The 26,709-nt window shown below is 36.6% G+C and overlaps 1 protein-coding gene across 7 annotated transcripts in view; it reads left to right on the top strand.

Moving 5' to 3' along the window:
• The first annotated feature begins 38 nt into the window (after positions 1 to 38).
• Positions 39 to 26,709, top strand: part of LOC125917855 (terminal uridylyltransferase 4) — a 64,373-nt gene continuing 37,702 nt past the window's right edge. For 6 of the 7 annotated variants that reach the window (XM_049623952.1, XM_049623954.1, XM_049623953.1 and 3 more), the window contains exons 1-5: positions 40 to 2,431; positions 2,601 to 2,813; positions 6,760 to 6,934; positions 9,601 to 10,301; positions 13,895 to 14,045. In XM_049623952.1, the coding sequence (XP_049479909.1) occupies positions 2,369 to 2,431; positions 2,601 to 2,813; positions 6,760 to 6,934; positions 9,601 to 10,301; positions 13,895 to 14,045 (1,303 nt within the window). In that variant the 5' untranslated portion in view covers positions 40 to 2,368. Of the gene's footprint in view, positions 2,432 to 2,600; positions 2,814 to 6,759; positions 6,935 to 9,600; positions 10,302 to 13,894; positions 14,046 to 26,709 lie in introns of all 7 variants that reach the window. The other variant, XM_049623957.1, reaches the window with a different exon arrangement.

Raw genomic sequence — 26,709 nt, 5'->3', positions numbered from 1 at the left:
GGGAGGGGAGGGTGGGTGATGGGTATTGAGGAGGGCACCTTTTGGGATGAGCACTGGGTGTTGTATGGAAACCAATTTGACAATAAATTTCATATATTAAAAAAAAAAGTGGTGTATGACTTGATGTGATTTATGCTTTGAAAAGATCTTTCTGGGGTAAAGATTATAAATAGGGAGCCCAGTAAGCAGGCTGCTGTAATATATCAGCCAGAGGCGATAATGGTCTTTGCAGGGTTAGAATGGATGTGAAGCATAGCAGACTGATTTGGGATGGTTTTGGAGGTAGGACTTGTAGAGGTATTGGATATGAGAGTTGAGGGGAAGTGAGTAATTGATGACAACTCCAAAAATTTTGGAAAATGTAAAGATACAAAGATCTCAGATAGGGAAATGGTACCCTTAAAATGTAATATTGCCTTAATTTAATTTTCAAATGTACAGTAGTTCTAATTACCAAGAGTTTTTTAAAAGTTGATAAAATGATCTTAAAGTTAATATGGAAGAATGAGAATAGCCAAAAGAATTCAAAAAGAGAAGACTAGTGAACGGGACCTACTTTACCACTATAAAACTGCTTCAGTCAAGTATATGCCATTGCCGTAGGGATAGACAAATAGATCTGTGGAACAGAATAGAAGGCCCAGAAGTAGATCCTACTGTAAATGAAATTTTAATGTAATGAAAAAATAAAAGATTTCAGTGATAAAACAATGGTTTATTTGTTAAATGGTGGTGTCACACTGTATATTTCTTAAACAAAATAATGTTGGATCCTTAGGACACTAAATGCAAAAATAAATTCTACTTAAATGAAAAATCAAAATTTTAGAAGAACACTTAAGAGTATGTATATGTTGTCTGTAGTTTGGAGAAACCTTTTTGCCATGATAGGAAACCTTGAAGCTATATTACATAAGCATATTTATATGTGCATTAATATATTTTATATGATAAAAAGTACCCTAAATAATGTCAAAATAAAAACAGATTGGGAAAAATAACATTGTTGAAGTGCATATATCAGCTATAAAGGGTTATTAACTATAACGTAAAATGAATCTATACAAATTGATAGGCAATGCATGCAAATAGAAAAATTGGCAAAAGAGTCAATAGGCAGTTCAGAAAAGAGCAAATCTAAATGGTTACTAAACTTATGAAAATTGTATAATCTCTTAGCATTGAGGAAATGCAAATTGAAATAATTCTTAGATAATTACATCTTATACATCCTATTGGCATTTTTAAAAAGTGGTAATACTTAGTGTTAGAACATGTATGTGTACACTCATGTTACTGGTGAAAAGAAGAATTTTTGTAGTGATTTTGGAAAACAATCTTATTTATTAGAATTCAGATATATCACACATTTTTAAATCCAGTAAACACAGTGCTGGGAATATAGCTCATATAAATAAGCACTAGTAATTAGGAAATATATATAAGGATAAATATTACAGCATTACTTAAAATGGCAGTAATTGGGAACAGAATATAAATATCTTTGCTGGGGAATCTGTTGAGTAGCCATCCAGATTGTAGACTATAATTTAAGAATTTAAAAGAATGTATTAGATGGGGTACCTGGGTGACTCAGGCGGTTAAGTGTCCAACCCTTGATTTTGGCTCAGGTCATGATCTCACGGTTTGTGAGTTTGAGCCCCATATCAGGCACTGCATGTCAGCGTTCTCTCTCTCTCTCTCTCTTTCTCTCTCTCTTTCTCTCTCTCTCTCTCTCTCTCTGTCTCTCTCTCAAAATAAATAAATAAACTTAAAAAGTATTAGATCTGTACTAATTGACTTAGAGGAACTTTGTACGTTATTAAGGGAGAAGAATATATACAGAATATACAGAGACATGTCTATAATACACAATTTTGGTAAGAGTGACATAAAACATAAAATATTTCCTGCATTTATATAGAAAATAGGAATATATTTGTATATGATTACTAGAGTATAGATAGAGAAAAAGGCATGAAAGAGTATATAGAATATTGTTAACATTGAGGCAGAAGTAGAAGCAAGATAAAATAATATTTTAAAAATGTGTATACAGTAAAAGCACTATGTATGATATTCCATTAAACTAAAATATATATGTGACTTTATATACAATAAAGAAATGAATGGAAAGATCACTATGTTAATTTTATCTCAGGGTAGTGTGATTTCAGGTCATTCCTTATAATTTTTATTGTTTAAACTTTTTACAGTGATTATAGCAGGAAAAAACCAGCTGCTCCTATTGTGAGGGGAACAAAGAAAATTAAAGCTAAATGTCAGTACTTTTTCCCCCTTCGTTTTGCAGTTATGCTATATTGACTCCCAAACTGATGGCGGAATCCCTTCTTACTGTTTTGCTTTAATGGTGATGTTTTTTCTACAACAAAGAAAACCCCCTCTTCTTCCTTGCTTACTTGGAAGTTGGGTAAGCATGAATTTGTGACATATATTTGCATGTATATACGTAGTTTGCTCTTGCAGAGTGCTCTATTCAAACATATTAAGCTGGAATTCTGGTTTGTCTGTTTGTCCATCTTTTTTTTTTTTTTGTAAATAATTTTTCCACTACCAATTTGGAATGCCTTTTTATATAGATTGAAGGCTTTGACCCAAAAAGAATGGATGACTTTCAGCTGAAGGGCATAGTAGAAGAGAAGTTTGTGAAGTGGGAATATAATTCAAGTAGTGCAACTGAGAAAAACTCAATTGCTGAGGAAAACAAAGCTAAGGCAGACCAACCAAAAGATGATACCAAGAAGACAGAAACAGACAACCAAAGTAATGCCATGAAGGAAAAACATGGCAAAGTAAGCTTTTTTTTTGTTTTTGTTTTTGGCTTTTCTATCTGTAGGATTTGTGATGCCTTCGATTGAAGCTATTTTAATAGTAGATTGACTGGACTGACTTTGCGTAAGCCTCTTGGCCTCATTTTCCTCATCTGTAAAGTGAGGGGTTGATCTGGTTTAGTTTTTCAGTACTGAGATTCTCTAATGAATTTATACCTCATTTTGGAAGACGTATATTGTTTGAATCATGTCATGGTAATTCTTTGTATCTTTTTCATTTAGACAAGGAAAATTTCCTTCAGGAGTTGGGCGGTGACCAAAACTTTAGCATGTGGGAATAATATTGCCAGATTGGTGGAAAAATAAAGGCCCTTTCCTCCCCTAGGGGGTGGCTTGCTTATTTAATCATTCAACATTCATTTATTAAGGACCTGCTATGTGCCAGACATTATCTTGAGGGCCTGAGAACGAAAGATGAATAGCCATTGTGTCCTCCAGAAGTATGTAGTCTTCTGAAATAGACATATTACTACAGAAATGTAAGCATTACTGAAATGATTACTCTAGCTATATTGAATTTTATGTAGTTCCCTGAACATTTATTCTTAGTCCCTTCAACACTCCTACTTTCCTAGACTTCTTTCTACTCTCTTCTCAAACCACCAATACTTAGCTAGTGCTTTTGCTTATTTACTGAGAAAACTGAAGCAGTCAAAAAGAACTTCTACATACTCCCACTATCGCCTGCTACTATCTGCATTCACATAATCTGCTTTGATGCTTCCTTTCATAACCTCCCTAGTTGCTATCTAAAGTCATTTTCTACACTTGTGTATTTAATCCCATCCCTTCTTGTTTATACTAGAACTTTGCTCTAGCAATTTTTCTCTTTCCTGCCTAAGTTAGCAATTTTTCATTCTTTATTGAATCAAACATGCTTTTATTTCTCCCATTTAATTTAATTTATTATTATTATTATTATTATTTTGATAGAACACGTGGTGAGAGGAAGAGAGAATCTTAAGCAGACTCTACGCCCAGCGTTGGGGGGGTGGGTGAGGGGCAAGGTTTTGATCCACAAACCCTGAGATCACGAAAGAACTGAAATCAAGACTCAATTGTTTGAGCCACACAGGTGCCTCCTTCCCCCCCCCCCCACCATTTTAAAGCAAAATAAGGACATCATTTTCCTTCCCAGTTACTCCTTTGCACCCGTTTGCAGTACAGCTTCTTGAAAGAATTGTCCACATTCACTATTTCTGATTTCTGTTTCCTATTAACTCACTGCATTCAGTCTTCCACCCTTGTCAGTCTACCAAAACTTGTATCATCAAATGTCGTTATCCTCCACATTGCTAAATCCAGTTGTCAGTTCTCAGTTTTTATCTCTTTGGACTTATCAGCCATATTTACCAGTTGGTTATTTTCTTCTCTGAAAAAAAGAATTTTTTTTATTTTTTATTTTTATTTTTTAGCTTTTATTCAATTTTGAAAGATGAAGAGAGAGCATGAGCAGAGGTGAGGCAGAGGGAGAGGGAGATATAGGATCCGAAGCAGGCTTCAGACTCTGAGCTGTCAGCACAGAGCCTAATGTGGGGCTCAAACCCACAGACTGAGAGATCATGATATGAGCTGAAGTCGGATGCTTAACCGACTGAGCCACCCAGGTGCCCCTTCTGAAAAATGTCTTAACTTTCAGGGTAGCACACCCATGGCAGATTATTCCTTCTCAGTCTCCTTTGCTGTCTTTGTCTTCTCCCTTTCTCTCTAGTCTCCTAATGGTGGCATGCTCCAGGGCTCAGTCCTCGATCCTCCCTTCTCACTGCTTTTCTTCTCTATCTGCACTCTGTTGGTGATCTCATTCAGTTGCATGCATTTTACATACCATCTGTATGATACTCCCAAATTTAAATCTTTGGCCAAACCTCTCTCCTGAACTCTATAGTTGTATCTCCAACTGCCTATATACTTTCTCTACTTAGATGTCTAAGAGATGTCTTTTTTTTTATTTTACTTTTTTAATGTTTGTTTATTTATTTATTTATTTATTTATTTATTTAGAGAGCCTGCAAGTACGTGCATGAGCAGGAGAGGGGCAGAGAGAGTGGGAGAGAGGGAATCACAAGCAGGCACCACACTGCCAGCAGAGCCCCGACATGGGGCTGGATCTCATGAAGTGTGAGATAATGACCTGAGCCAAAATCAAGAGTCGGACCCTTAACCAACTGAGCTACCCAGGCTCCCTCCTAACAGATGTCTTAAACTTAACATGCCTGAAACTGGACTCCTGGTCTTCCTCTTGCTCCACATACAGTTTTTGCATCTCAGTTGATGGCACTGCATCCTTTCAGTTAGTCAGAAGCCTTGGAATCATCCTTTACTTCTCTCTTTTATACCCCATATCAAGTCTGTCAGGAAATCCTGTCATTTCTGCTTCAAAATATTTTCAGAATTTGACCACTTCTTGGCAGAATGGTTCTTCAAAAACTTAAGTCTTATCATGTCCTTCCTCCTCTCCACTCTCAGAACCCTTCAGTCACTCCTCATTTAATTTAGAATAAAAGCTGACTCTTTAACTTAGTAGCTCTTTGTTTTCCTCTTCTCTTCTTCCCTTCTTCCCTTCTTTACCACATTAGCTTTCATGGTTTTCTTTTTAAAGCTAGTCACTTCTATTTAGTGTGTTTGGTCTATCTGTTCCCTATTCCTAGAACACTTTTCCCTCTTCTTCAAATGATACCTTCTGAGCAAGACTATCCTGACCACTCTGTTTCACTGAAACCATGTCCTGCTCCATACTCCCATCCCCTTTTTACTAAACCTACTCGACTTTTTCTTACTTCCACAGCACTTTTCCTTTTTGTAACTTGCTATGTAATGTACCTATTAAGTTGTTGTTTGTTATCTTCTTTCCTTAGAAAGTAAGATATACTAAGGCAAGGATGTTGTTTTTTTTTTCACGGATATATCCCAAGTGCCTGGCACATAGTAGGTACTCAATGAATAGTTGTAGAATTGAATGAGTGAATGACTGTTTCATGTCTTTATGCTCCTTAGTGGTCACTTTTAGCCAGTCTTCATCTAGCTAATTCCTTTAGAATTCAGGTATTACCTCTTTTGTTAACTACCCCCCCCCCGCCCCCGATTTAGAGGCCCATTTTAGCACCGAGTCTTTACTGTAATTGTTAAATTGTCTCTTCCTCTTCTAATAATCTGTGAAGGGAGAACCTCACCTTATTTGAGTGGCAGTATGGTAGGTGTAGTGATTAGCAACAAATTCAGTAGCCAGGTGGTCCTGAGTCAAATCCTTGCCCTGTAGTATCTACTTCATAGAATTGTTAGAATTAATAGCTACTGTATTTGCAGCATTTAAAGGAGTGAATGATGCATGGTGACCATTATGTTTAATCGTGAGCTCTCATTATTTTTTTATATCCTCGGCACAGGACATAGTAGGTTCTAAATAAAGTTTGCCGAATGAAGGAATTAGCTTTTGAAAGCCCAGGGCATTTACTTAGATATTTAAAGTAATTGCTGCAATAAGGACCTATAATAGTTTAGTATTTGCTGTGCAGTGATTTGCAACCTTGGATGCACATGAATCACTTAGGAGGCTTTAAAAATCCCAGGGCCTAGTATGTAGCCAAGGTCAGTTAAATCAGAATCTTGGGAATGGTATGGGAGGTAGGAATGGTTTGAAGCTCAGGTATTTAGTATACTGTAATGGTCCCAATGTGATTCTGATTTGCAGCCAAGGTTGAGAATCACTGGTTTATTGGGAAGAACATAAAATTCTAGGAGTCGGTAAACTAGGACTGTGTTCCCAGCTGGGCCACAAACTGCTTTTTGGCAAGTTACTTCTTTATGCCTCAGTTTTTGTAAAGTTAATCTCTTAGGTCTTTTCACACTGAAAATTCAGTCATTCTATCGTTTTGTGAAGCTTAAATGAAAAGTATTTTTTCTTTTCTAGTCTCCTTTAACATTGGGAACACCAAATCAGGTATCCCTGGGACAATTATGGTTAGAGCTGCTAAAATTTTACACACTGGATTTTGCTTTGGAAGAATATGTCATATGTGTACGGATACAAGATATTTTAACAAGAGAAAACAAAAACTGGCCTAAAAGACGAATAGCCATTGAAGGTGAGATGATACGTTATATTTCCTTTAGAGAATATGTTTTTGTGTGCTATTTATCATCTGTTTCTAATACAGTGCTATAAATTACATCCCTTGGCTTTATAGCACTATATATACCACTAGGTTGTCATTATATATTTTAGATAAATTCTTTATCAAGTCCATGATAGTTTTATAGGATTAATACTTACTTTAAGGTTTCCAATCTATAAATACTATATTGGTTAGGATTATTAGCTTATTACATACCTTTATGTTTATTTTTTAGTTATGAAAAACTTCAAAAATATAGACACATAGAATAGTTATTCAGAACAATCTTATTCCTATAAGATTCTGTCATAAAATTATGTTAAAGTATAACTTTAAAATACAGGTTTTCATTGTCCTCTAACCTCATCTCTATGGAATGTGTAAGTCATTGGAGTATATATACAGAATACAGCCAGTGGTGTTGTAATAGCATTGTAGGGTGACAGATGGTAGCTATACTTCTGGTGAGCATAGCATTAACTACAGAATTGTTGAATCACTATGTTGTACACCTAAACTATAATGTAACATTGTATGTCAGTTATACTTCAAAAACATAAAAAAAAGCACCTCAGCTTAAATATGGTTAAAGATTAAAAAAAAAAAAAGATTGATTTGAAGAAAAAAAAATTGATGTTGACAAAAAGTTTCATACTAAATCCCAAGAATATTAAGATCTTTAGGGATGCAGATTGATAGAGTGGTTTTTAGAAAATTTATATCATGCAGCATTTCACTCACTTTTATAGATAGGAAATTGAATTTCTGTCCATCATTTTAGTTTGCTTAGACTACATATTTTTCTGTTCCCTCAGTCCTCTTTTGGCCTTCTCTAGACCCATAAATATTTTTTTAAAAATTTTAATGTTTTTTCTATTTTTGAGAGAGAGAGAGAGAGAGGCAGATCATGCGTGGGGAAGGGGCAGAAAGAGACAGACACAGAATCCGAAGCAGGCTCCAGGCTCTGAGCTGTCAGCACAGAGCCCGACATGGAACTCAAACACATGAACTGCAGGATCATGACCTGAGCCAAAGTTGGAAGCTTAACCAATTGAGCCACCCAGGCACCCCAACCCACAAATAATTTTTTAAAAATGTATTAAAAAATGTTAATGATATTAATATATTATTTGTTTTTGAGAAAGAGAGAGCAAGCACGGGAGGGGAAGAGTGAGGAGAGAGAGAATCCCAAGCAGGCTCTACTCTGTAAGTGCAGAGCCTGACGCCGCGGGGCTTGATCTCATGAACCAGGAGATCATGACCTGAGCCAAAATCAAGAGTTAGATGCTTTAACCAACTGAGCCACCCAGGCACCCCTAAACCCACAAATATTCTTATACACTCAGTTACTCACATCTTGTACACTTACATACAGTAAATCAATGAGCTATAACTATCATAATTTGTTTTCTCTTGTCTTTTTCTTCTTCTACAAGGAGCAAAAAGGCCAGGAAAGGCCTTTGAGTGTAGAGAACAGCCTGTGGATTTAGATAACAGCAAAAAGTCACAGATGCCCAAACCTGTTAACAATCTGAAGCCTGTCCTATTAATCCTTTTACTTAATGATCTTCAGTAGTGGAGAAAATGTGCATTGTCTTTTGGCTGTCATCCATTTATTCTTTTCTCCTGGGGCATATTTGTATTTTAGGTTTATAAAATCCAAAAACCCATAAACATTTAGAAGTCTTTTATATTTTCTTAATAATAATGAAAATGTGGTTGATATATACTCATTTTAGACTGGATTAAAATTTAACTTTTGGTTTAATTTTTACTTTCTTTGGTCTCTTTCTTCCTACTTTTCAATTTTTCCTTTCTTTAATTTTTTGAACTCATTGAAGGTAAATGTTAAAATCAGTATTTCCTTTTTGTTTTTTTTAGAGAGAGTGAGCGGCCATGAGCAGGGGAAGGGCAGAGCAAGAGAGAGAATCTTAAGCAGGCTACATGCCCAGCCTCTACGGGGCTCAATCTCACAGAGATCAGGACCTGAGCTGAAATCTAAGAGTTGGAGGCTTAACTGACTGAGCCACTCAGGCTCCCCAAAATCCGTATTTTTTAACTTGAAGCTTTAAGAATTTTAGGTTATCATTTATTTAAGTTGCAAGGAGCATGTCGCTAAAGAATATTATGATAAGAGATAAAAATTATTAATGGGTCCTAGAGGTTTGGAAAATTTTATTCAGTAACAGTTCAGGAAGGTATAAATGGCATGGCTTTTTCTGCCAGTTTTATCATTGTAATTTTGTAATTACCGTGGTGTCTGCAACAGTATGTAATTCTTAATCTCGGGGTTGTGAGTTTGAGCCCCATGTTGGTTGTAGTGAGTACTTAAATAAATTTAAAAAAAAATTGTGTAATTATTGAGTTGGTCCCTTTGGCCATTCTCTCATTAATTAACCTTATTCTTTTCTCTCTTTTCCTTTTAACTTTTTATTTTATAACAGAAGAAAGGAAAAGATGTTGCTCTTGTATTTTTCCTACTCAGTTTGTAGGAACTCTCACTTTGACCTTAGGTTAAAAAAGCTTTGGGAGAATGTACTGTGCTGAGAATATAGCAGTTTCAATCTGTTTGGGTAAGCTTGGAATTGTAGTTCATTGATGGATACTTAGTTATTGACCATTTCTTTTTTTACTAGATCCATTTTCAGTTAAGAGGAATGTTGCACGGAGCTTAAACAGCCAGCTTGTTTATGAATACGTTGTGGAGAGATTCAGGGCAGCTTATCGGTATTTTGCCTGTCCTCAGAGGAAGGGTGGAAATAAATCTACAGTGGATTCCATGAAAAAAGAGAAGGGGAAAATAAGCAATAAGAAACCAGTGAAGTCTGACAATATGGCATCCAATTGTTGCATTCTACATGGAGAAAGCACAGAAAAAATAAATGCAGAAAGAGGTCAACCTGATAAATACGATGAAATGGAATGTACATCACAGAGATGTATTACTGAAGATGACAGTTTGTTGGTAAATGAGCTAGATTTGGCTGAACTTGGACAGGAATCTTCATCTCTTTCTACCAGTGGAGGCAGTGAATTAGAGCCAAAATCAATTAAGAAACAAGATGATTTAGCACTGTCAGAAACCTGTCTAAAAAAGGAACTCAGCCAGTGTAATTGCATTGGTTATAAATCCCCTGACCCAGATGAATCTTCTGGTACAGACTGCCAGTCAAATATAGAAACAGAGAGTTCACATCAGATTGTGAGCACTGACACATCTGCTACCTCCTGCAACTGCAAAGCTACAGAAGATGCTTCTGACTTTAATGATGATGATAACCACCCCACCCAGGAATTATATTATGTGTTTGATAAGTTTATTTTAACCTCTGGCAAGGTAGGATACTGTTTGTAAACAGTCTGTAAGATTTTGTGGTTGTTGTAGGACTGTATTTATAGTTTTTAGATTCAGAAATGTAAAAATAGCTTCTATGATGGTAGACTTATTTTCCATTGATATTTTGGTGTATATTTTCACTTTTCCTTTTTATATTTTTTTCTGTAGTTGTCTTTAAAGAATGTATGTAAAACCTCAAAAGGTTTCAGTACTCTATTACTAGTTGGTTTGCTTAACTTTCTCATATATGAAAGGATTCATCAGGCATTTTATAAAGATCAGTTTGGCAAAAGCAGCAAATATTTTAAATTTTGTTAATTTTCTATGTATACGTTTACTTTATCTTCCACAAAGAAGATTATAAGGTTTGTAAATTCTGATAGTATTCCACTTTAAAGGTGGTTTTTTACCCCTATGGGTTGGGTGAATATAAATTAAAAAAAAATTTTTTTTAATTTTTATTTATTTTGAGAAAGATACAGAGAGCAAGCAGGGGAGGGGCAGATAAAGATGGAGACAATTTCAAGCAGACTCCACGATGTCAGCACAGAGCCTGAATTCACGCGGCCTGAATTCACGAACCATGAGATCGTGACCTAAGCCGAGACCCAGAGTCAGACGCATAACCAACTGAGCCACATAGAATATAAATTTAATGAAGATAGTTGAGCAGAAACTAAGATCAGGAACCAAAAGCGTGAAGAATTGAGATTCTGTCTCTGCCTTTGAGCTTTCCTTTGGATATTGGCATATCCTTTATAAACTAATGGAGTCTTAACTTTTCTACTGTTCAAGTGGGATAGTCTGAACTTCAACTTGATAAATTATAGAAAATAAAATACCCAATAACAGAAAATAAGCAGTGACTACTTTGTTAATAAAAGAAAGGTTTAGCTAAGTCACATTGCTTCAATTGCAGGGTACATAATTGAAATATCAGCACCCAAGATGAAAAAATGATTATATAGGTCATGTGTAAACCAAGAAAAATGTTTTTGAAAAAATCTAGAAAGTTACCCAGTTTTATTGTTTTATCAATAATTATTTATTGACAAGCTTAAAATTTTTTAACCTAATTACTAAGCTGTGCTTCTTTATTCTTTGTAAGAATACATATATTGCATTTTTTTTTTTAGGTTGCGGTGTTTAGGACATATGGACTGTATAAAGGATAGATTAAATGGCAGGTTTTTAGAAAACCCTCTGAATTATATAACTGCAGTGTATGCGCTTTTTTTTGTAAATTTAAAAAAATTTTTTTTTTGAGAGAGAGGGAGAGAGAGAGAGACCGACCGACAGAGAGAAAGACCGAACATGAATGAGGGAGGGGCAGAGACAGAGGATGACATAAAATCAGAAGCAGGCTCCAGACTGAGCTCTCAGCACAGAGCCCAACGCGGGGTTTGAACTTGTGAACCTTGAGATAATGACCTAAGCTGAAATCAGATGCTTAACTGACTGAGCCACCCAGGCGCCCCATATACTTCTTTATACCCCTTGGAAACTTATCTTTTTTCTTTAATGTTTATTTATTTTAACATTTTATTTCATTTTTGAGAAAGACAATGTGAGCAGGGGAGGGGCAGAGAGAGAGGGCGACACATAATTGGAAACAGGATCTATCTAGGCTCTGAGCTGTCAGCACAGAGTCCTATGCGGGGCTTGAACTCATGAGCAGTGAGATCATTACCTGAGCCGAAGTCATATGCTTAACCGACTGAGCCACCCAGTTATTTTAAGATAACTATTTATCCAATTAATTTTTTTTTCTAGATACATGTAACATTTTTCTAGTATTTTCTGATAAATCTTTTAAAAAGAAGTTTTGAAAGCTAAGAAAAATTCCCGTGGTACTGTTAATTAGCCTATAGCACAGCATTGCCACAAGTAGAGGTTTTTGTATGTAATTTGCATCAGAGGTCATGGCTAGGTAAATATCTAAGCTAATCCTGGAGGAGGAAGCTCTTTGAAATCTAGGCATATTACAATAAAGAAAGGAGTGGTGCCCTTCCTTCACTATGTGTTTTGTTCAAGTAGTTGGGATACATTTTTACTGTTTTAACTACCTGTCTGATAGTCCATTGGAATACATCTTATTTAATTTAATTTAACTTAATTTTATTTTTTTATTATTTAAAAAAAATTTTAAGTTTATTTTGAGAGAGATTGAGACAGTGAGTGGGGGAGGGGCAGAGAGAGAGGAAGAGAGAGAATCCCAAGCAGGCTTCCACACCAGCCCAGATCCCAGTGTGGGGCTTGAGCTCCCAAAGTTGTGACATCATGAACTGAGTCGAAACCAAGAGTTGGATGCCTAACTGACTGAGCCATTCAGGCGCCCCACCATTGGAATACATTTTATTTTATTTTATTTTATTTTATTTTATTTATTTATTTATTTATTTATTTTAACATTTATTCATTTTTGAGACAGAGACATAGCATGAACGGGGGAGGGTCAGAGAGAGTGGGAGACACAGAATCTGAAACAGGCTCCCGGCTCTGAGCAGTCAGCACAGAGCCCGACACGGGGCTCGAACTCACGGACTGCGAGATCATGACCTGAGCCGAAGTCAGACGCTCAACTGACTGAGCCACCCAGGCGCCCCTGGAATACATTTTAAATGGTGGTATAGGGTTTGCAGTTAACTTTGTGGCTATTGCATAAGAGTTATTCCTTGTATGAAGCAAAGTTATTTTTAGAGGTCAGCCCTACAGTTTGGTTTCTTGAGTACCATGCTAATGTAATAAATTGAACCAACTAGCCAAGTGGAGGGTTTTACAATTGACTATGAAGATAGAAAGTGTTTGGAGTGAAATGAAAACTGCCACTTCAAATTTATTTCTTCCTTTCTTCCTTTCCTTCCATTCTTTCGCTTCTTCTTATTTCTTCTTTTCCTTTCTTCTTTCTTCTCTTCTCTCTTTTCTCTTCTCTCTTTTCTTTCCTTTTCTTTCCTTTCTTTTCTTTTCTTCCTTCCTTTTTTTGAAATTTCTTTATAATCCGGGCGTCTGGGTGGCTCAGACAGTTAAGTGTCTGACTTCAGCTCAGGTCATGATCTCGCAGTCCGTGAATTTGAGCCCCGTGTCAGGCTCTGTGCTGACACCTCAGAGCCTGGAGCCTGCTTTGATTCTGTGTCTCCCTCTCTCTGCCCCTCCCTCACTTGCTCTCTGTCTCTCTCTCTCAAAATTAAATAAACATAAAAAAAAACCATGAAATTTCTTTATAGTTTACGTTGTTAAAGATTTTAGTAGGTTAAAATTAATGCACAGATTTCATTTTGGGAGCTGACCAAAATGTTTGCATTAACCCATATGTATTACCTCTTCAGGTATTTTCTGTATCTTACGTATTTGGGTAAATCTCATCTTGATAAATACCATTTTAGTGGGGAAGAAACATTAAAGTGTTTGGTCAAAAATGTGTTTTTTACATTTAATACTGCATTTTATTTATATGCTTTTTTTTTTAACCTCCTGAAAGCACAGGTTATCAGAATTGAGTTACATAGAAGAGTCTTTTTGGACCTGCTTTCTAAGTGGTGATGAAGTCCCTCAATAGTTTATTAGATAATTTTTTTTTTTTTACGTTTGTATAGCCACCAACGATAGTATGCAGCATCTGCAAAAAAGATGGCCATTCAAAAAATGATTGTCCAGAGGATTTCAGGAAAATTGATCTAAAACCTCTACCACCAATGACAAATCGATTTCGGGAAATACTTGATTTAGTATGTAAAAGATGTTTTGGTAAGTCTTTTATTATTAGAGCTATTGTGAATAGATTCTTTGTTAGATTTTAAATATTTATTTTCTTATTTAAAAACAGTTTGCTTATTACGTTTTGTTTTGGTACAGGTTATTTAATAGTTTAGATACCCAACAACAGATATTTATTAAATGCACAGCACTGTGGTAAATGCCAAAGGGAATACAGAGTCCATTATGGCTTTTATTTATTTATTTTAATTTTTATTTAATTTATTTTTTTAACTTACATCCAAGTTAGCATATACTGCAACAATGATTTCAGGAGTAGATTCCTTAATGCTCCTTACCCATTTAGCCCATCCCCCCTCCCACAACCCCTCCAGCAACCCTCTCTTTGTTCTCCATATTTAAGAGTCTCTTATGTTTTGTCCCCCTCCCTGTTTCTATATTATTTTTGCTTCCCTTCCCTTATATTCATCTGTTCTGTGTCTTAAAGTCCTCATGAGTGAAGTCATATGATACTTGTCTTTCTCTGACTAATATTGCTTAGCATAATATGCTCTAGTTCCATCCACAGAGTTGCAAATGGCAAGATTTCATTCTTTCTGATTGCTGAGTAATATTCTATTGTATATATATACCACATCTTCTTTATCCATTCACCCATCGATGGACATTTGCACTCTTTCCATACTTTGGCTATTATTGATAGTGCTGCTATAAACGTTGGCGTGCATGTGCCCCTTTGAAACAGCATACCTGTATCCCTTGGATAAATACCTAGTAGTGCAATTGCTGGGTTATAGGGTAGTTCCATTTTTGATTTTTTGAGGAACCTCCATAATTGTTTCCACAGTGGCTGCACCAGTTTGCATTCCCACCAGCAGTGCAAAAGAGATCCTCTTTCTCTGCATCCTCGCCAACATCTGTTGTTGCCTGAGTTGTTAATGTTAGCCATTCTGACAGGTGTGAGGTGGTATCTTGTGGTTTTGATTTGTATTTCCCTGATGATGAGTGATGTTGAGCATTTTTTAATGTGTCAGGAGGCCATCTGGATGTCTTCTTTGGAGAAGTGTCATTCATGTCTTTTGCCCGTTTCTTCACTGGATTATTTGTTTTTGGGTGTTGAGTTTGATAAGTTGTTTATAGATTTTGGATACTAACCCTTTATCTGATATGTCGTTTGCAAATATCTCCTCCCATTCCATCGGTTGCCTTTTAGTTTTGCTGATTGTTTCCTTCTCTGTGCAGAAGCTTTTTATTTTGATGAGGTCCCAGTAGCTCATTTGTGCTTTTGTTTCCCTTGCCTCTGGAGACGTGTTGAATAAGAAGTTGCTGCGGCCAAGGTCAAAGAGGTTTTTGCCTGCTTTCTTCTCGAGGATTTTGATGGTTTCCTGTCTTCTATATAAGTCTTTCATCCATTTTGAATTTATTTTTGTGTATGACATAAGAAAGCGGTCCAGATTCATTTTTCTGCACGTCGCTGTCCAGTTTTCCCAGCACTACTTGCTGAAGAGACTGTCTTTATTCCATTGGATATTCTTTCCTGCTTTGTCAAAGATTAGTTGGCCATACATTTGTGGATCCATTTCTGGGTTCTCTGTTCCATTGATCTCAGTGTCTTTTCTTGTGCCAGTACCATACTGTCTTGATGATTATAGCTTTGTAATATAGCTTGAACTCTGGGATTGTGATACCTCCAGCTTTGGTTTTATTTTTCAAGATTACTTTGGCTATTCGGGGTCTTTCTATAGTTTTCAGTGTATAGATTTTTCACCTCTTTGGTTAGATTTATTCTTAGGTATTTTATGGTTTTTGTTGCAATTGTAAATGGGATCAATTCCTTGATTTCTCTTTCCTTTGCTTCATTGTTCATCTATAGGAATGCAACCGATTTCTGTGCATTGATTTTATATCTTGTGACTTTGCTGAATTCATGGATCCGTTCTAGCAGTTTTTTGGAGTCTTTTGGGTTTTCCATATGGAGTATCATGTCATCTGCGAAGAGTGAAAGTTTGACGTTCTCCCGGCCAATTTGGATGCCTTTTATTTCTTTGTGTTCTCTGATTGCTGAGGCTAAGCCTCCAATACTATGTTGAATAATGGTGGTAAGAGTGGACATCCCTGTCTTCTCCCTGACCTGAGGGGGGAAAGCTCTCAGTTTTTCCCCATTGAGGATGATATTAGCATTGGGTCTTTCATATATGGCTTTTATGATCTCAAGGTATGATCCTTCTATCCCTACTTTCTTGAGGGTTTTTATCAAGAAAGGATGCTGTATTTTGTCAAATGCTTTCTGTGCATCTGTTGAGAGGATCATGTGGTTCTTGTCCTTTCTTTTTATTGATGTGATGAATCACATTGATTGTTTTGCAGATATTGATCCAGCCCTGCATCCCAGGTATAAATCTCACATGGTCGTGGTGAATAATTTTTTTAATGTATTGTTGGATCCAGTTGGCTGCTATCTTAGTGAGGATTTTTGCGTCCATGTTCATTAGGGAAATTGGTCTATAGTTCTCCTTTTTAGAGGGGTCTTTGTCTGGTTTTGGAATTGAGGTAGTGCTGATTTCAGAGAAAGAGTTTAGAAGTTTTCCTTCCATTTCTGTTTTTTGGAACAGCTTCGAGGATAGGTGTTAACTCTTCCTTAAATGTTTGATAGAATTTCCCTGGAAAGCCATTTGGCCCTGAACTCTTGTTTTTTGGGAGAGTTTCGATTACTAATTCATTTTCTTTACTGGTTATGGGTCTGTTCAAATTTTCTATTTCTCCCTGTTTCAGTTTTGGTAGTTTATATATTTCTAGGAATTTGTCCATTTCTTCCAGATTGCGCATTTTATTGACATATAATTGCTTATAACATTCTCTTATTTTTGTTTGTATTTCTGCTGTGTTGGTTGTGATCTCTCTTCTTTCTTTCTTGATTTTATATATTTGGGTCCTTTCCTTTTTCTTTTTGATCAAACTGGCTAGGGGTTTGTCAATTTTGTTAATTCTTTCAAAGAACCAGCTTCTGGTATCATTGCTCTGTTCTACTGCTTTTTTGGTTTTGATAGCATTGATTTCTGCTCTAATCTTTATTATTTCCTGTCTTCTGCTGGTTTGGGGTTTTATATGCTGTTCTTTTTCCGGCTCTTTAAGGCATGAGGTTAGGTTGTGTATCTGAGATCTTTCTTCCTTCTTTAGGAAGGCCTGGATGGCTATATACTTCCCTCTTATGGCCACCTTTGCTGCATCCCAGAGGTTTTGGGCTGTGGTGTTATCATTTTCATTGGCTTCCATGTAGTTTTAAATTTCCTCTTTAACTTCTTGGTTAGCCCATTCATTCTTTAGTAGGCTGTTCTTTAGTCTCCCAAGTATTTGCTACCTCCCCAGTTTTTTCTTGTGGTTGATTTTGAGTTCCATAGCATTGTGGTCTGAAAATCACGGTATGATCTTGATCTTTTTGTACTTGTTGAGGGCTGATTTGTGTGCCAGTATGTGATGTATTTTAGAGAATGTTCCATGTGCACTGGAGAAGAATATATATTCTGCTGCTTTAGGCTGAAATGTTTTGAATGTATCTGTTAAGTCCATCTGGTCCAGTGTATCATTCAAAGCCATTGTTTCCTTGTTGATTTTCTGTTGAGATGATCTGTCCATTGCTGTAAGTAGCGTGTTGAAGTCCTCTAATATTATGGTATTATTATCAATGAGTTTCTTTATGTTTATGATTAATTGATTTATATATTTGGGTGCTTCACATTTGGAGCATAACTATTTACAATTGTTAGGTCTTCTTGGTGGATAGGCCTCTTAATTATGATATAATACCCTTCTTCATCTCTTGATACAGTCTTTATTTTAAAGTCTAGATTGTCTGATGTAAGTATGGCTACTCAGGCTTTCTTTTGTTGACCACTAACACGTTAGATGGTTCTCCATCCCCTTACTTTGAATCTGAAAGTGTCTTTAGGTCTAAAGTGGGTCTCTTGTAAACAGCATATAGATGGATCTTGTTTTCTTATCCATTCTGTTACCCTATGTCTTTGTTTGGAGCATTTAGTCCATTGACATTTAGAGTGAGTACTGAAAGATAGGAGTTTATTGGCATTATGTTTCTTGTAATTGTGTGTTGCTTTTAAAGAGCTTAGACTCTGGATCTGTGATGTCTAATATGGTAGCCACTATTTAAATTGAAATTAATTAAAATTAAAAATCAAATTCCTCATTTTTAGTAGCCACAACCCGAGTAGTGAGTAGTTACATGTGGCTGGTGGCTGCTGAGTTGGACAGGCCAGATAGGCAACATTTCCATCACTGTATTGCTCTTGCACAGTTCTGCTCTAGATGGAAGTATGATATGTATAAAAATTGCCATAATTGGGAGCAGAATGTATTATATGCTGTAGTAGTAGGAAACAAAATGCAGGGCAAACAGTATTTTAACTGGGGTAGAACACAGGGATTGGAATTAATGATGTGGCATTTGAGTTGGACCTTGAACTCCTTTTTCAGATCTAGGAGATTATACACAAAAGTGTAGGGTGTATAATTTCTTTGGGAGAATAATTGGCTTAGGTTTGGTAGAGTATAAGAAAGATAATTGAGGGAGAAAAGGCTATAAAGATATTTTGGGAAATGCCTTACATAATTTTATTCAACAAACACTTATGGTGAACCTGGGATAAACCTTCACTCAACAAATATTTTTTTAAATTATTTTCTGTGCCCAGATAAGTTAAAATTTCTGATGCAATAACATTTAGTTCCCCATTGTAATATCTCCCACTTATTTCCTATCCCACCCTCTGCCACTTACCTGCTTTTAATCGCTATCCATTAGTTTGCATTCTCTAGAGTTCTATATAAATAGAATCACCTAGAATGTACTCTTTTTCTGAGTTGGGGTCCTGGCTTCTTTCATTTAGCATAATTATTTTGAGATTCATCCATGTTATGTGTGTAAGTAGTTTATTCATTTAAAAAAAAAATTTTTTTTTTTAACGTTTATTTATTTTTGAGACAGAGAGAGACAGAGCATGAATGGGGGAGGGTCAGAGAGAGGGAGACACAGAATCCGAAACAGGCTCCAGGCTCCGAGCTGTCAGCACAGAGCCCGACGCGGGGCTCGAACTCACGGACCATGAGATCATGACCTGAGCCGAAGTCGGATGCTTAACCGACCGAGCCACCCAGGCGCCCCTAGTTTATTCATTTTTATTGCTGAGTTGTGTTCCATTATATGGAAGAGCCACAATTTGTTTACCATCCACCTGTTGATACAAATTTGGCTCATTTCTAAGTTTTGATTATTATAAATAAATTTGCTCTGTATATCTATGTGCAGGTCTGGGAATGGATGTACATTTTGATTTCTCTTAGGTAATACCAAGGCATTGAATAGCTGGTTTGTGGCACATTTTTCCCCCACAGCTTTATTAAGATACAATACAGTACATTTGTTTTTATTTATTTATTCATTTATATATATTTATATGAGCTCATGGATATTTTATACTTTGGGTTATTATCTAATACTACTTTTTCTTTTGCTCAAATTGTTCCAGATTTGGCCATTGGGAATTCTTTCAGTTGGTTCCTGTGACTTATACTCCCATCAGTGTGTGGGGGTTTTTTTGTTTGCTTGTTCGTTTTATTTTTTATTTATTTTTTTTTAGCACTTCCTTACTTTCTGGTACTACAAGATGCTCCAGGCTCATCATGTATATTTTCTGCCCCAGTCCTAGAATTAGATATGTCTCCAAAGATCCTTGGTTCCTTTTATTGGAGAATGGTGTTAGAAACCAAGATCTGGATGCTAGCGTGCTTGCTGTTATGGGCTGTTGTTGCTTCTAGGCCCTCTCTGAGTGAGAAAATTATGTATATGCACTAACTTAAATATATGCTTGTATCTATAAAAATTTCTATATGTGACCATCTTATATTAAGTTAAACATGACTTTTGTACTGATGTCTCCAACTTGAATACATTACCACATGGCTCATTCAAGTCTCTTCTTTCTGCTTATCTGTAAATTTCCCACTCCAACAGTGAAAAAACTGGCCCCATCATCTGCTACCCATTTATTCAGTTGTTACATTTAAGTACACATGTATAACATTATCAGAACTATTATCTAATACCCCTATGGGAAATAACTTTTATCAACTATAGTACTTATGCATAGTCCCTTTTGCCCTTAGTCTTACAGTGAAGTGTGTGTTTCACTTTGAGTGACATTGTCTTACACATGTAGATTCTTTTTGTCACAGCCTGCATTCCATCCTAGTCCCCAACCACCTAGACGATATTTTTAAAATTTGCCTACTGTAAAGTTCACTCTTTGTACTGCAAAGTTCTATGGATTTTGACAAGTGCATTGTATCCTGTATTTACCATTATGGTGTCATACAGAATAGTTTTACCACTTTAATAATAATAAAAAAATCACCTGTAATTCAGCTATAGGTATACCTCAGAGATATTGTGGGTTGGGTTCCAGACCACCACAATGAAGTGAGTACCACAGTAAAGTGAATTAAGTGAATTTTTTTGTTTCCCACTGCATATAAAAGTTATGTTTACACTACTCTGTCATCTATTAAGTGTCCAATAGCATTGTGTCTAAAGAAGAACAATGTATATACCTTGATTAAAAAATGCCTTGTTGCTAAAAAATGCTAACCATCATCTGAGCTTTCAGTGAATCATAGTCTTTTTGTAGAGGGTCTTGTCTCAGTGTTAATGGCTGCTGACTGATCAGGGTGGCTATGACAATTTCTAAAATAAGACAGCAATGAAGTTTGCTACATTAACTCTTCCTGTTATGAATGATTTCTCTGTAGTATGTGATGCTGTTAGATAGCTATTTTTTAAAATGTTTATTTGTGGGGGGAGGGGCAGAGAGCGACAAGGGAGAGAGAGAATCCCAAGTAGGCTCTGTGCTGTCAATATAAAGCCCAATGTGGGCCCCAAACCCATGAACCATGAGATCATGACCTGAGCTAAAGTCAGACACTTAGCCAACTGAGCCACCTAGGTGCCCTTAGGTAGCTGTTTTATCCATAGTAGAACTTCTTTCAAAGTTAGAGTCAGTTTTATCAACTTAAGTTTATCAACTTTATCAACAAAGTTATGTCATATTCTAAATCCTTTGTTGTCATTTCGACAATCTTTGCAGCATCTTCAGGAGTTCAGAGAATCTATCTCAGTAAGCCACTTTATTGCGCTTCCGTTAGAAGCAGCTCCTCATCCATTCAAGTTATATCATGAGATTGCAGCAATTCAGTCACATCTTCAGGCTCCATTTCTTATTCTAGTTCTCTTGCTCTCTGCACCACATCTTTAGTTACTTCCTTCACTGAAGTCTTGAACCCCTCAGAGTCATCCATGAGGGTTGGAATCAACTTCTTTCAGACTCCTCCTGTTTAGGTTTCTATTTTGATTTCTTCCCATGAATCACAGATGCTCTTAATGGCGTCTAGAATAGTGATTCCTTTCCCAGAAGATTTTCAGTTTATTTTGTACAGCTCTAAAAGAGGAATCACTATGGCAGCTATAAACTTACAGAATGGATTTCTTTTTTTAAGTTTTTAAATTTATTTTGAGAGAAAGAGAGAGTGAGCAGGGGAGGCACAGAGGCGGGGGTGGGGGGCGGGGGTGGGTGGGGGGTGGGGTGGGGAGAAAATCCCATGCAAGCTCTGTGCTGAACTCACAAACTGCGATATCATGACATTTAAATGACTGAGCCACCCAGGTGCCCCACAAAATGGATTTCTTAAATGATAAGACTTGAAAGTTTAAATGACTCCTGATCTATGGATTGTGGAATAAATGGATGTTGGCTTAGCAGGCATGAAAACATTAATCTTACTATAGATCTCTGCTAGAGCTCTTGAGTGCCCAGGTGCATTGTCAATGGAACATGTTGAAAGCAATTTTTTTTTTCTGCATTATGTCTCAACAGTGGACTTAAAATATTCAGTAAATCATGTTACAAACAGTTTTGCTGTCATCCAGGCTTTGTTCATTTATAAAACACAAGCATAGTAGATTACATAATTCTTAAACTCTAGGATTTTTAGAGTGGTAAATGAACATTGGTTCCAACTTCAAGACTCCAGCTACATCAGCCCCTAACAAGATAGCCTGTCCCTTGAAGCTTTGAAGGCAGGCATTGACTTTTCCTGTCTAGCTATGAAAGTCCTAGCTATGAAAGTACCTAGATGGTATCTTCTTCCATTATAAGGCTGTTTTGTCTGCATTGTTTAGTGTGGCCACCTTCATTAATGATCTCAGCTAGATATAGTGGATCACTTGTTGCTTCATCTTGCACTTTTATGTTACTCAAATGGCTTCCTCTCTTCTCTTTTTAAAAAATTTTATTTACCTCCAAGTTAGGTAACGTATAGTATAATAATGGTTTCAGGAGTAGAATTTAATGCTTCATCACTTAGATATGTAACACCCAGTGCTCATCCCAACAAGTGCCCTCCTTAATGCCCATCACCTATTTAGCCCATCCCCCCTACCCCCCACCCAGCACCCCTCCAGAGACTCTCAGTTTGTTCTCTGTGTTTAGGAGTCTCTTGTGGTTTGCCTCCCTCTCTGTTTTTATCTTATTTTTCTTTCCCTTATACTCATCTCTTTTGTTTTCACTTTTTTTTAATGTTTATTTTTGAGAGAGAGAGAGAGAGAGAGAGAGAGAGAGAGAGTGAGAGAGAGAGTGTATGAGTGGGGGAGGGGAGAGAGGGAGGGAGACACAGAATCCAAAACAAGCTCAAGGCTCTGAGAGGTCAGCATAGAGCCTGACGTGGGGCTCGACCCCACAAACTGACCCAAACTTACATACACACTGCACATCTTTATCCATTCATCAGTCAGTGGACATTTGGGCGCTTTTTCTATAATTTGGCTATCGTTAATAGTATTGCTACAAACATTGGGGTGTCTGTGCCCTTTGAATCAGCATTTTTGTATCTTTTGGATAAACACCTACTGGTGCTTGGTCATAGGGTAGCTTTATTTTTAATTTTTTGAGGAACCTCCATACTATTTTTCAGAGTGGTTGCACTAGTTTGCATTCCCACCCACAGTATAAAAGTGTTCCCCTTTCTCCGCATCCTTGCCAACATCTTTTGTTTCCTGAATTGTTAATTTTAGCCATTCTCACAAGTGTGAGGTGGTATCTCATTGTGGTTTTGATTTCTGTTTCCCTGATGATGAGTGATATTGAACATCTTTTCATGTGTCTGTTAGCCATCTGGATGTCTTCTTTGAAAAAGTGTTCATGTCTTTTGCCCATTCCTTCACTGGATTATTTGTTTTTGGGTGTTGAGTTTGATAAGTTCTTTATAAATTTTGGATACTAACCCTTTATATGAGAAGTCATTTGCAATTATCTTCTCCCATTCTGTCGGTGCCTTTTAGTTTTGTTGAATGTTCTTTTGCTGTGTTGAAGGTTTTTATAAACTTGATGAGGTCCCAATAGTTCATTTTTGCTTTTGTTTCCCTAGCTTCCAGAGACATGCCTAGTAAGAAGTTGCTGTGGTCGAGGTTAAAGGGGTTGTTGCCTGTTTTCTCCTCTAGGATTTTGATGGTTTCCTATCTTACATTTAGGTCTTTCGTTCATTTTTAGTTTGTTTTTGTGTATGGTGTAAGTTCATTCTCCTGCATGTCACTGTCCAGTTTTCCCAACACCATTTGCTGAAGAGGTTATCTTTTTTCCATTGGTTATTCTTTCCTGCTTTGTTGAAGATTAGTTGGCCATACGTTTGTGGGCCCATTTCTGGGTTCTCTATTATTTCCTTGATTTGTGTGTCTGTTTTTTCACCAGTACCATACTGTCTTGATGATAACAGCTTTGTAATATAGCTTGAAGTCTGTAATTGTGATGCCTCCAGCTTTGGTTTTCTTTTTCAACAGGACTTTGGCCATTTAGGGCCTTTTGTTGGTTCCATACAAATTTTAGAATTGTTTGTTCTAGCTCTGTGAAGAATGCTGATGTTATTTTGATGGGGATTGCATCGAATATGTAGATTGCTTTGGGTAGTATTGACATTTTAACAATATTTATTCTTTTGATCCATGAGCATGGAATATTTTTCCATTTCTTTGTGTCATCTTCAGTTTCTTTCATAAGCTTTCTATTGTTTTCATCATACATATCTTTTACCTCTTTGGTTAGGTATATTCCTAGGTATTTTATGGGTTTTGGTGCAATTGTAAATGGGATCGATTCCTTGATTTCTCTTTTTTTGCTGCTTCATTATTGGTGTATAGAAATGCAATTGATTTCTGTTAATTGATTTTATATCCTGCCACTTTGCTGAATTCATGTATCAGTTTTAGCAGTTTTTTGGTGGAGTCTTTCAGGTTTTCCATGTAGAGTATCATGTCATCTGCAGAGAGTGAAAGTTGACTTCTTCCTTGCTGATTTGGATACCTTTTATTTCTTTTTGTTGTCTGATTGCTGAGGCTAGGATTTCCAGCACTATGTTGAACAACAGTGGTGAGAGTGGACATCCCTGTCGTGTTCCTGACCTTAGGGGGAAAGCTCTCAGTTTTTCCCCATTGAGGATGATATTAGCTGTGAGTCTTTCGTATATGGCCTTTATGATGTTGAGGTATGTTCCTTCTATCCCTACTTTCTTGAGGGTTTTTATCAAGAAAGGATGCTGTATTTTGTTCAAATTGCTGCTTTTCTTAAACCTCGTGAACCTCTGCTAGCTTCAAGCTTTTTGTTTTGCAGCTTCCTCACCTCAGCCTTCATAGAATTGAAGAGAATTAGAAACTTGCTCTGGATTAGGCTTTGGCTTAAGCGAATGTTGTGGCTGGTTTGATCTATTCAGACCCACTTATACTTTCTCCATGTCAGTAATAAGGCTGTTTCACTCTCTTATCATTCGTGTGTTCACTGGAGTACCACTTTTAATTTCCTTCAAGAACTTTTCCTTTGTATTCACAACTTGGCTGTTTGGTGCAAGAGCCTAGCGCTCAGCCTATCTTGACTTCTGACATGCCTTCCTTACAAGCTTTATTATTTCTAGCTTTTGAGTTAAAGTGAGAGACATGTGATACTTTTTTTCATTTGAACACTTAGAGGCCATAATAAGGTTATTGACTGGTCTAATTTCAGTAGCATGTTGTCTCAGAAAATGGAGAGCCCTAAGGAGAGGGAGAGAGGTGGGGGAAATGGGTGGTCAGTGGAGCATCCAGAACACACACAAAATTTATTAAGTTTGTCATCTTATGTGGGTACAGTTTATGGCACCTCAAGACAATTACAATGGTAGTATCAAAGGTCACTGAACATAGGTAATCATAACATATAATAATGAAAAAGTTTGAAATGTTGTGAGATTGATGGGGGGTAGGAGGGAGGGGAAGGTGGGTGATGGGTATTAAGGAGGGCACCTTTTGGGATGAGCACTGGGTGTTGTATGGAAACCAATCTGACAATAAATTTCATATATTGAAAAAAAATAAAAGTAAAAAACAAAAAAACAAAGATAGGAACAAAAAAAAAAGAAAAAAAAAGAAATGTCGTGAGAATTACCAAAATGTGACACAGACATGAAGTGAGCAAGTGCTGTTGGAGAAAAGGTGCTTGATATTTCTTAGTGTAGGGTTGCCACAGAACTTCATTTTGTGAAAATCACAGTATCTGCAAAGGGCAGTAAAGCAAAGTGTAATAAAATGAGGTATGCCTGTATTCAGCTTGCAACCACAGATGCTACATTTGTTTTTCAAAAGTTGAATATTAGTTTAAATCATTATAGTAAATTACTCCTTTGTTCCTATTACTGTATTAACTCTTGGGGATGAGTCTAGAGGAGGAGATAGAAAAGAAAAACGATTACTCTTTTTATTTTTTTTTTAATTGGTATTTGAATTTTTTTTTAATCTTTATTTATTTTTGAGAGAGAGAGAGAGAGAGAGAGAGACAGAGTGCAAGCGGGGGAGGAACAGAGAGAGAGAGGGAGACACAGAATCCGAAGCAGGCTCCAGGCTCCGAGCTGTCAGCACAGAGCCTGACACAGGGCTCGAACCCACAAGCTGTGAGTTCATGACCTGACCCGAAGTCGGATGCTTAACTGACTGAGCCACCCAGGTGCCCCGGAAAAAGAGTACTCTTAAGAATATTTGGTCTTATGTGGAAAAATAATGTGAACATAAATGGAATACCTAGAAAATTAAATGGTTAGTACAAATTGGCAAGTGCTTTGGAGAACTAAGGAAATTAATTTAAGGAGAAGTCATTGAAGGCTGTGGTTGGGCAAAGGAGTTTATAGAAAAGATCTTGACCATGTATTTGAGGGAACTGCTAGGTTTGAATGGGTCAGGTACCTCGCATAACAAGATGAGTATTGATTTAACAGGTAGGAAAAACAAGCATTTTTTGGGAGCGAGCAGAATGTCTGCAGAAAACAATATTAAATAATTTGTAGAAGTAAGTATATTTTGCAGATATTTCATAGAGAAATGATCATGTGAAATGTACATAGACCTATAAAAAATATTTTTCTGTTCTCCCTCTGCCCCTTCCTTCCCTAGTAATATTTACGATTTTAAAGTCAGAGAAGTTAACAAATAATGAAATTTAAAAAAATTTTTTTTAATGTTTTGTTTATTTTTGAGAGAGAGCAAGTGAGTGAGCATGAGCAGGGCAGGGGCAGAGAGAGAGAGGGAGTCACAGAATCTGAAGCAGGCTACATGCTC

The sequence above is a fragment of the Panthera uncia genome, unplaced genomic scaffold (genome assembly GCF_023721935.1).
Source record: "Panthera uncia isolate 11264 unplaced genomic scaffold, Puncia_PCG_1.0 HiC_scaffold_259, whole genome shotgun sequence".
In the NCBI taxonomy this organism is placed as follows: Eukaryota; Metazoa; Chordata; class Mammalia; order Carnivora; family Felidae; genus Panthera; species Panthera uncia.
This window is presented reverse-complemented; position numbering and strand designations above follow the sequence as displayed.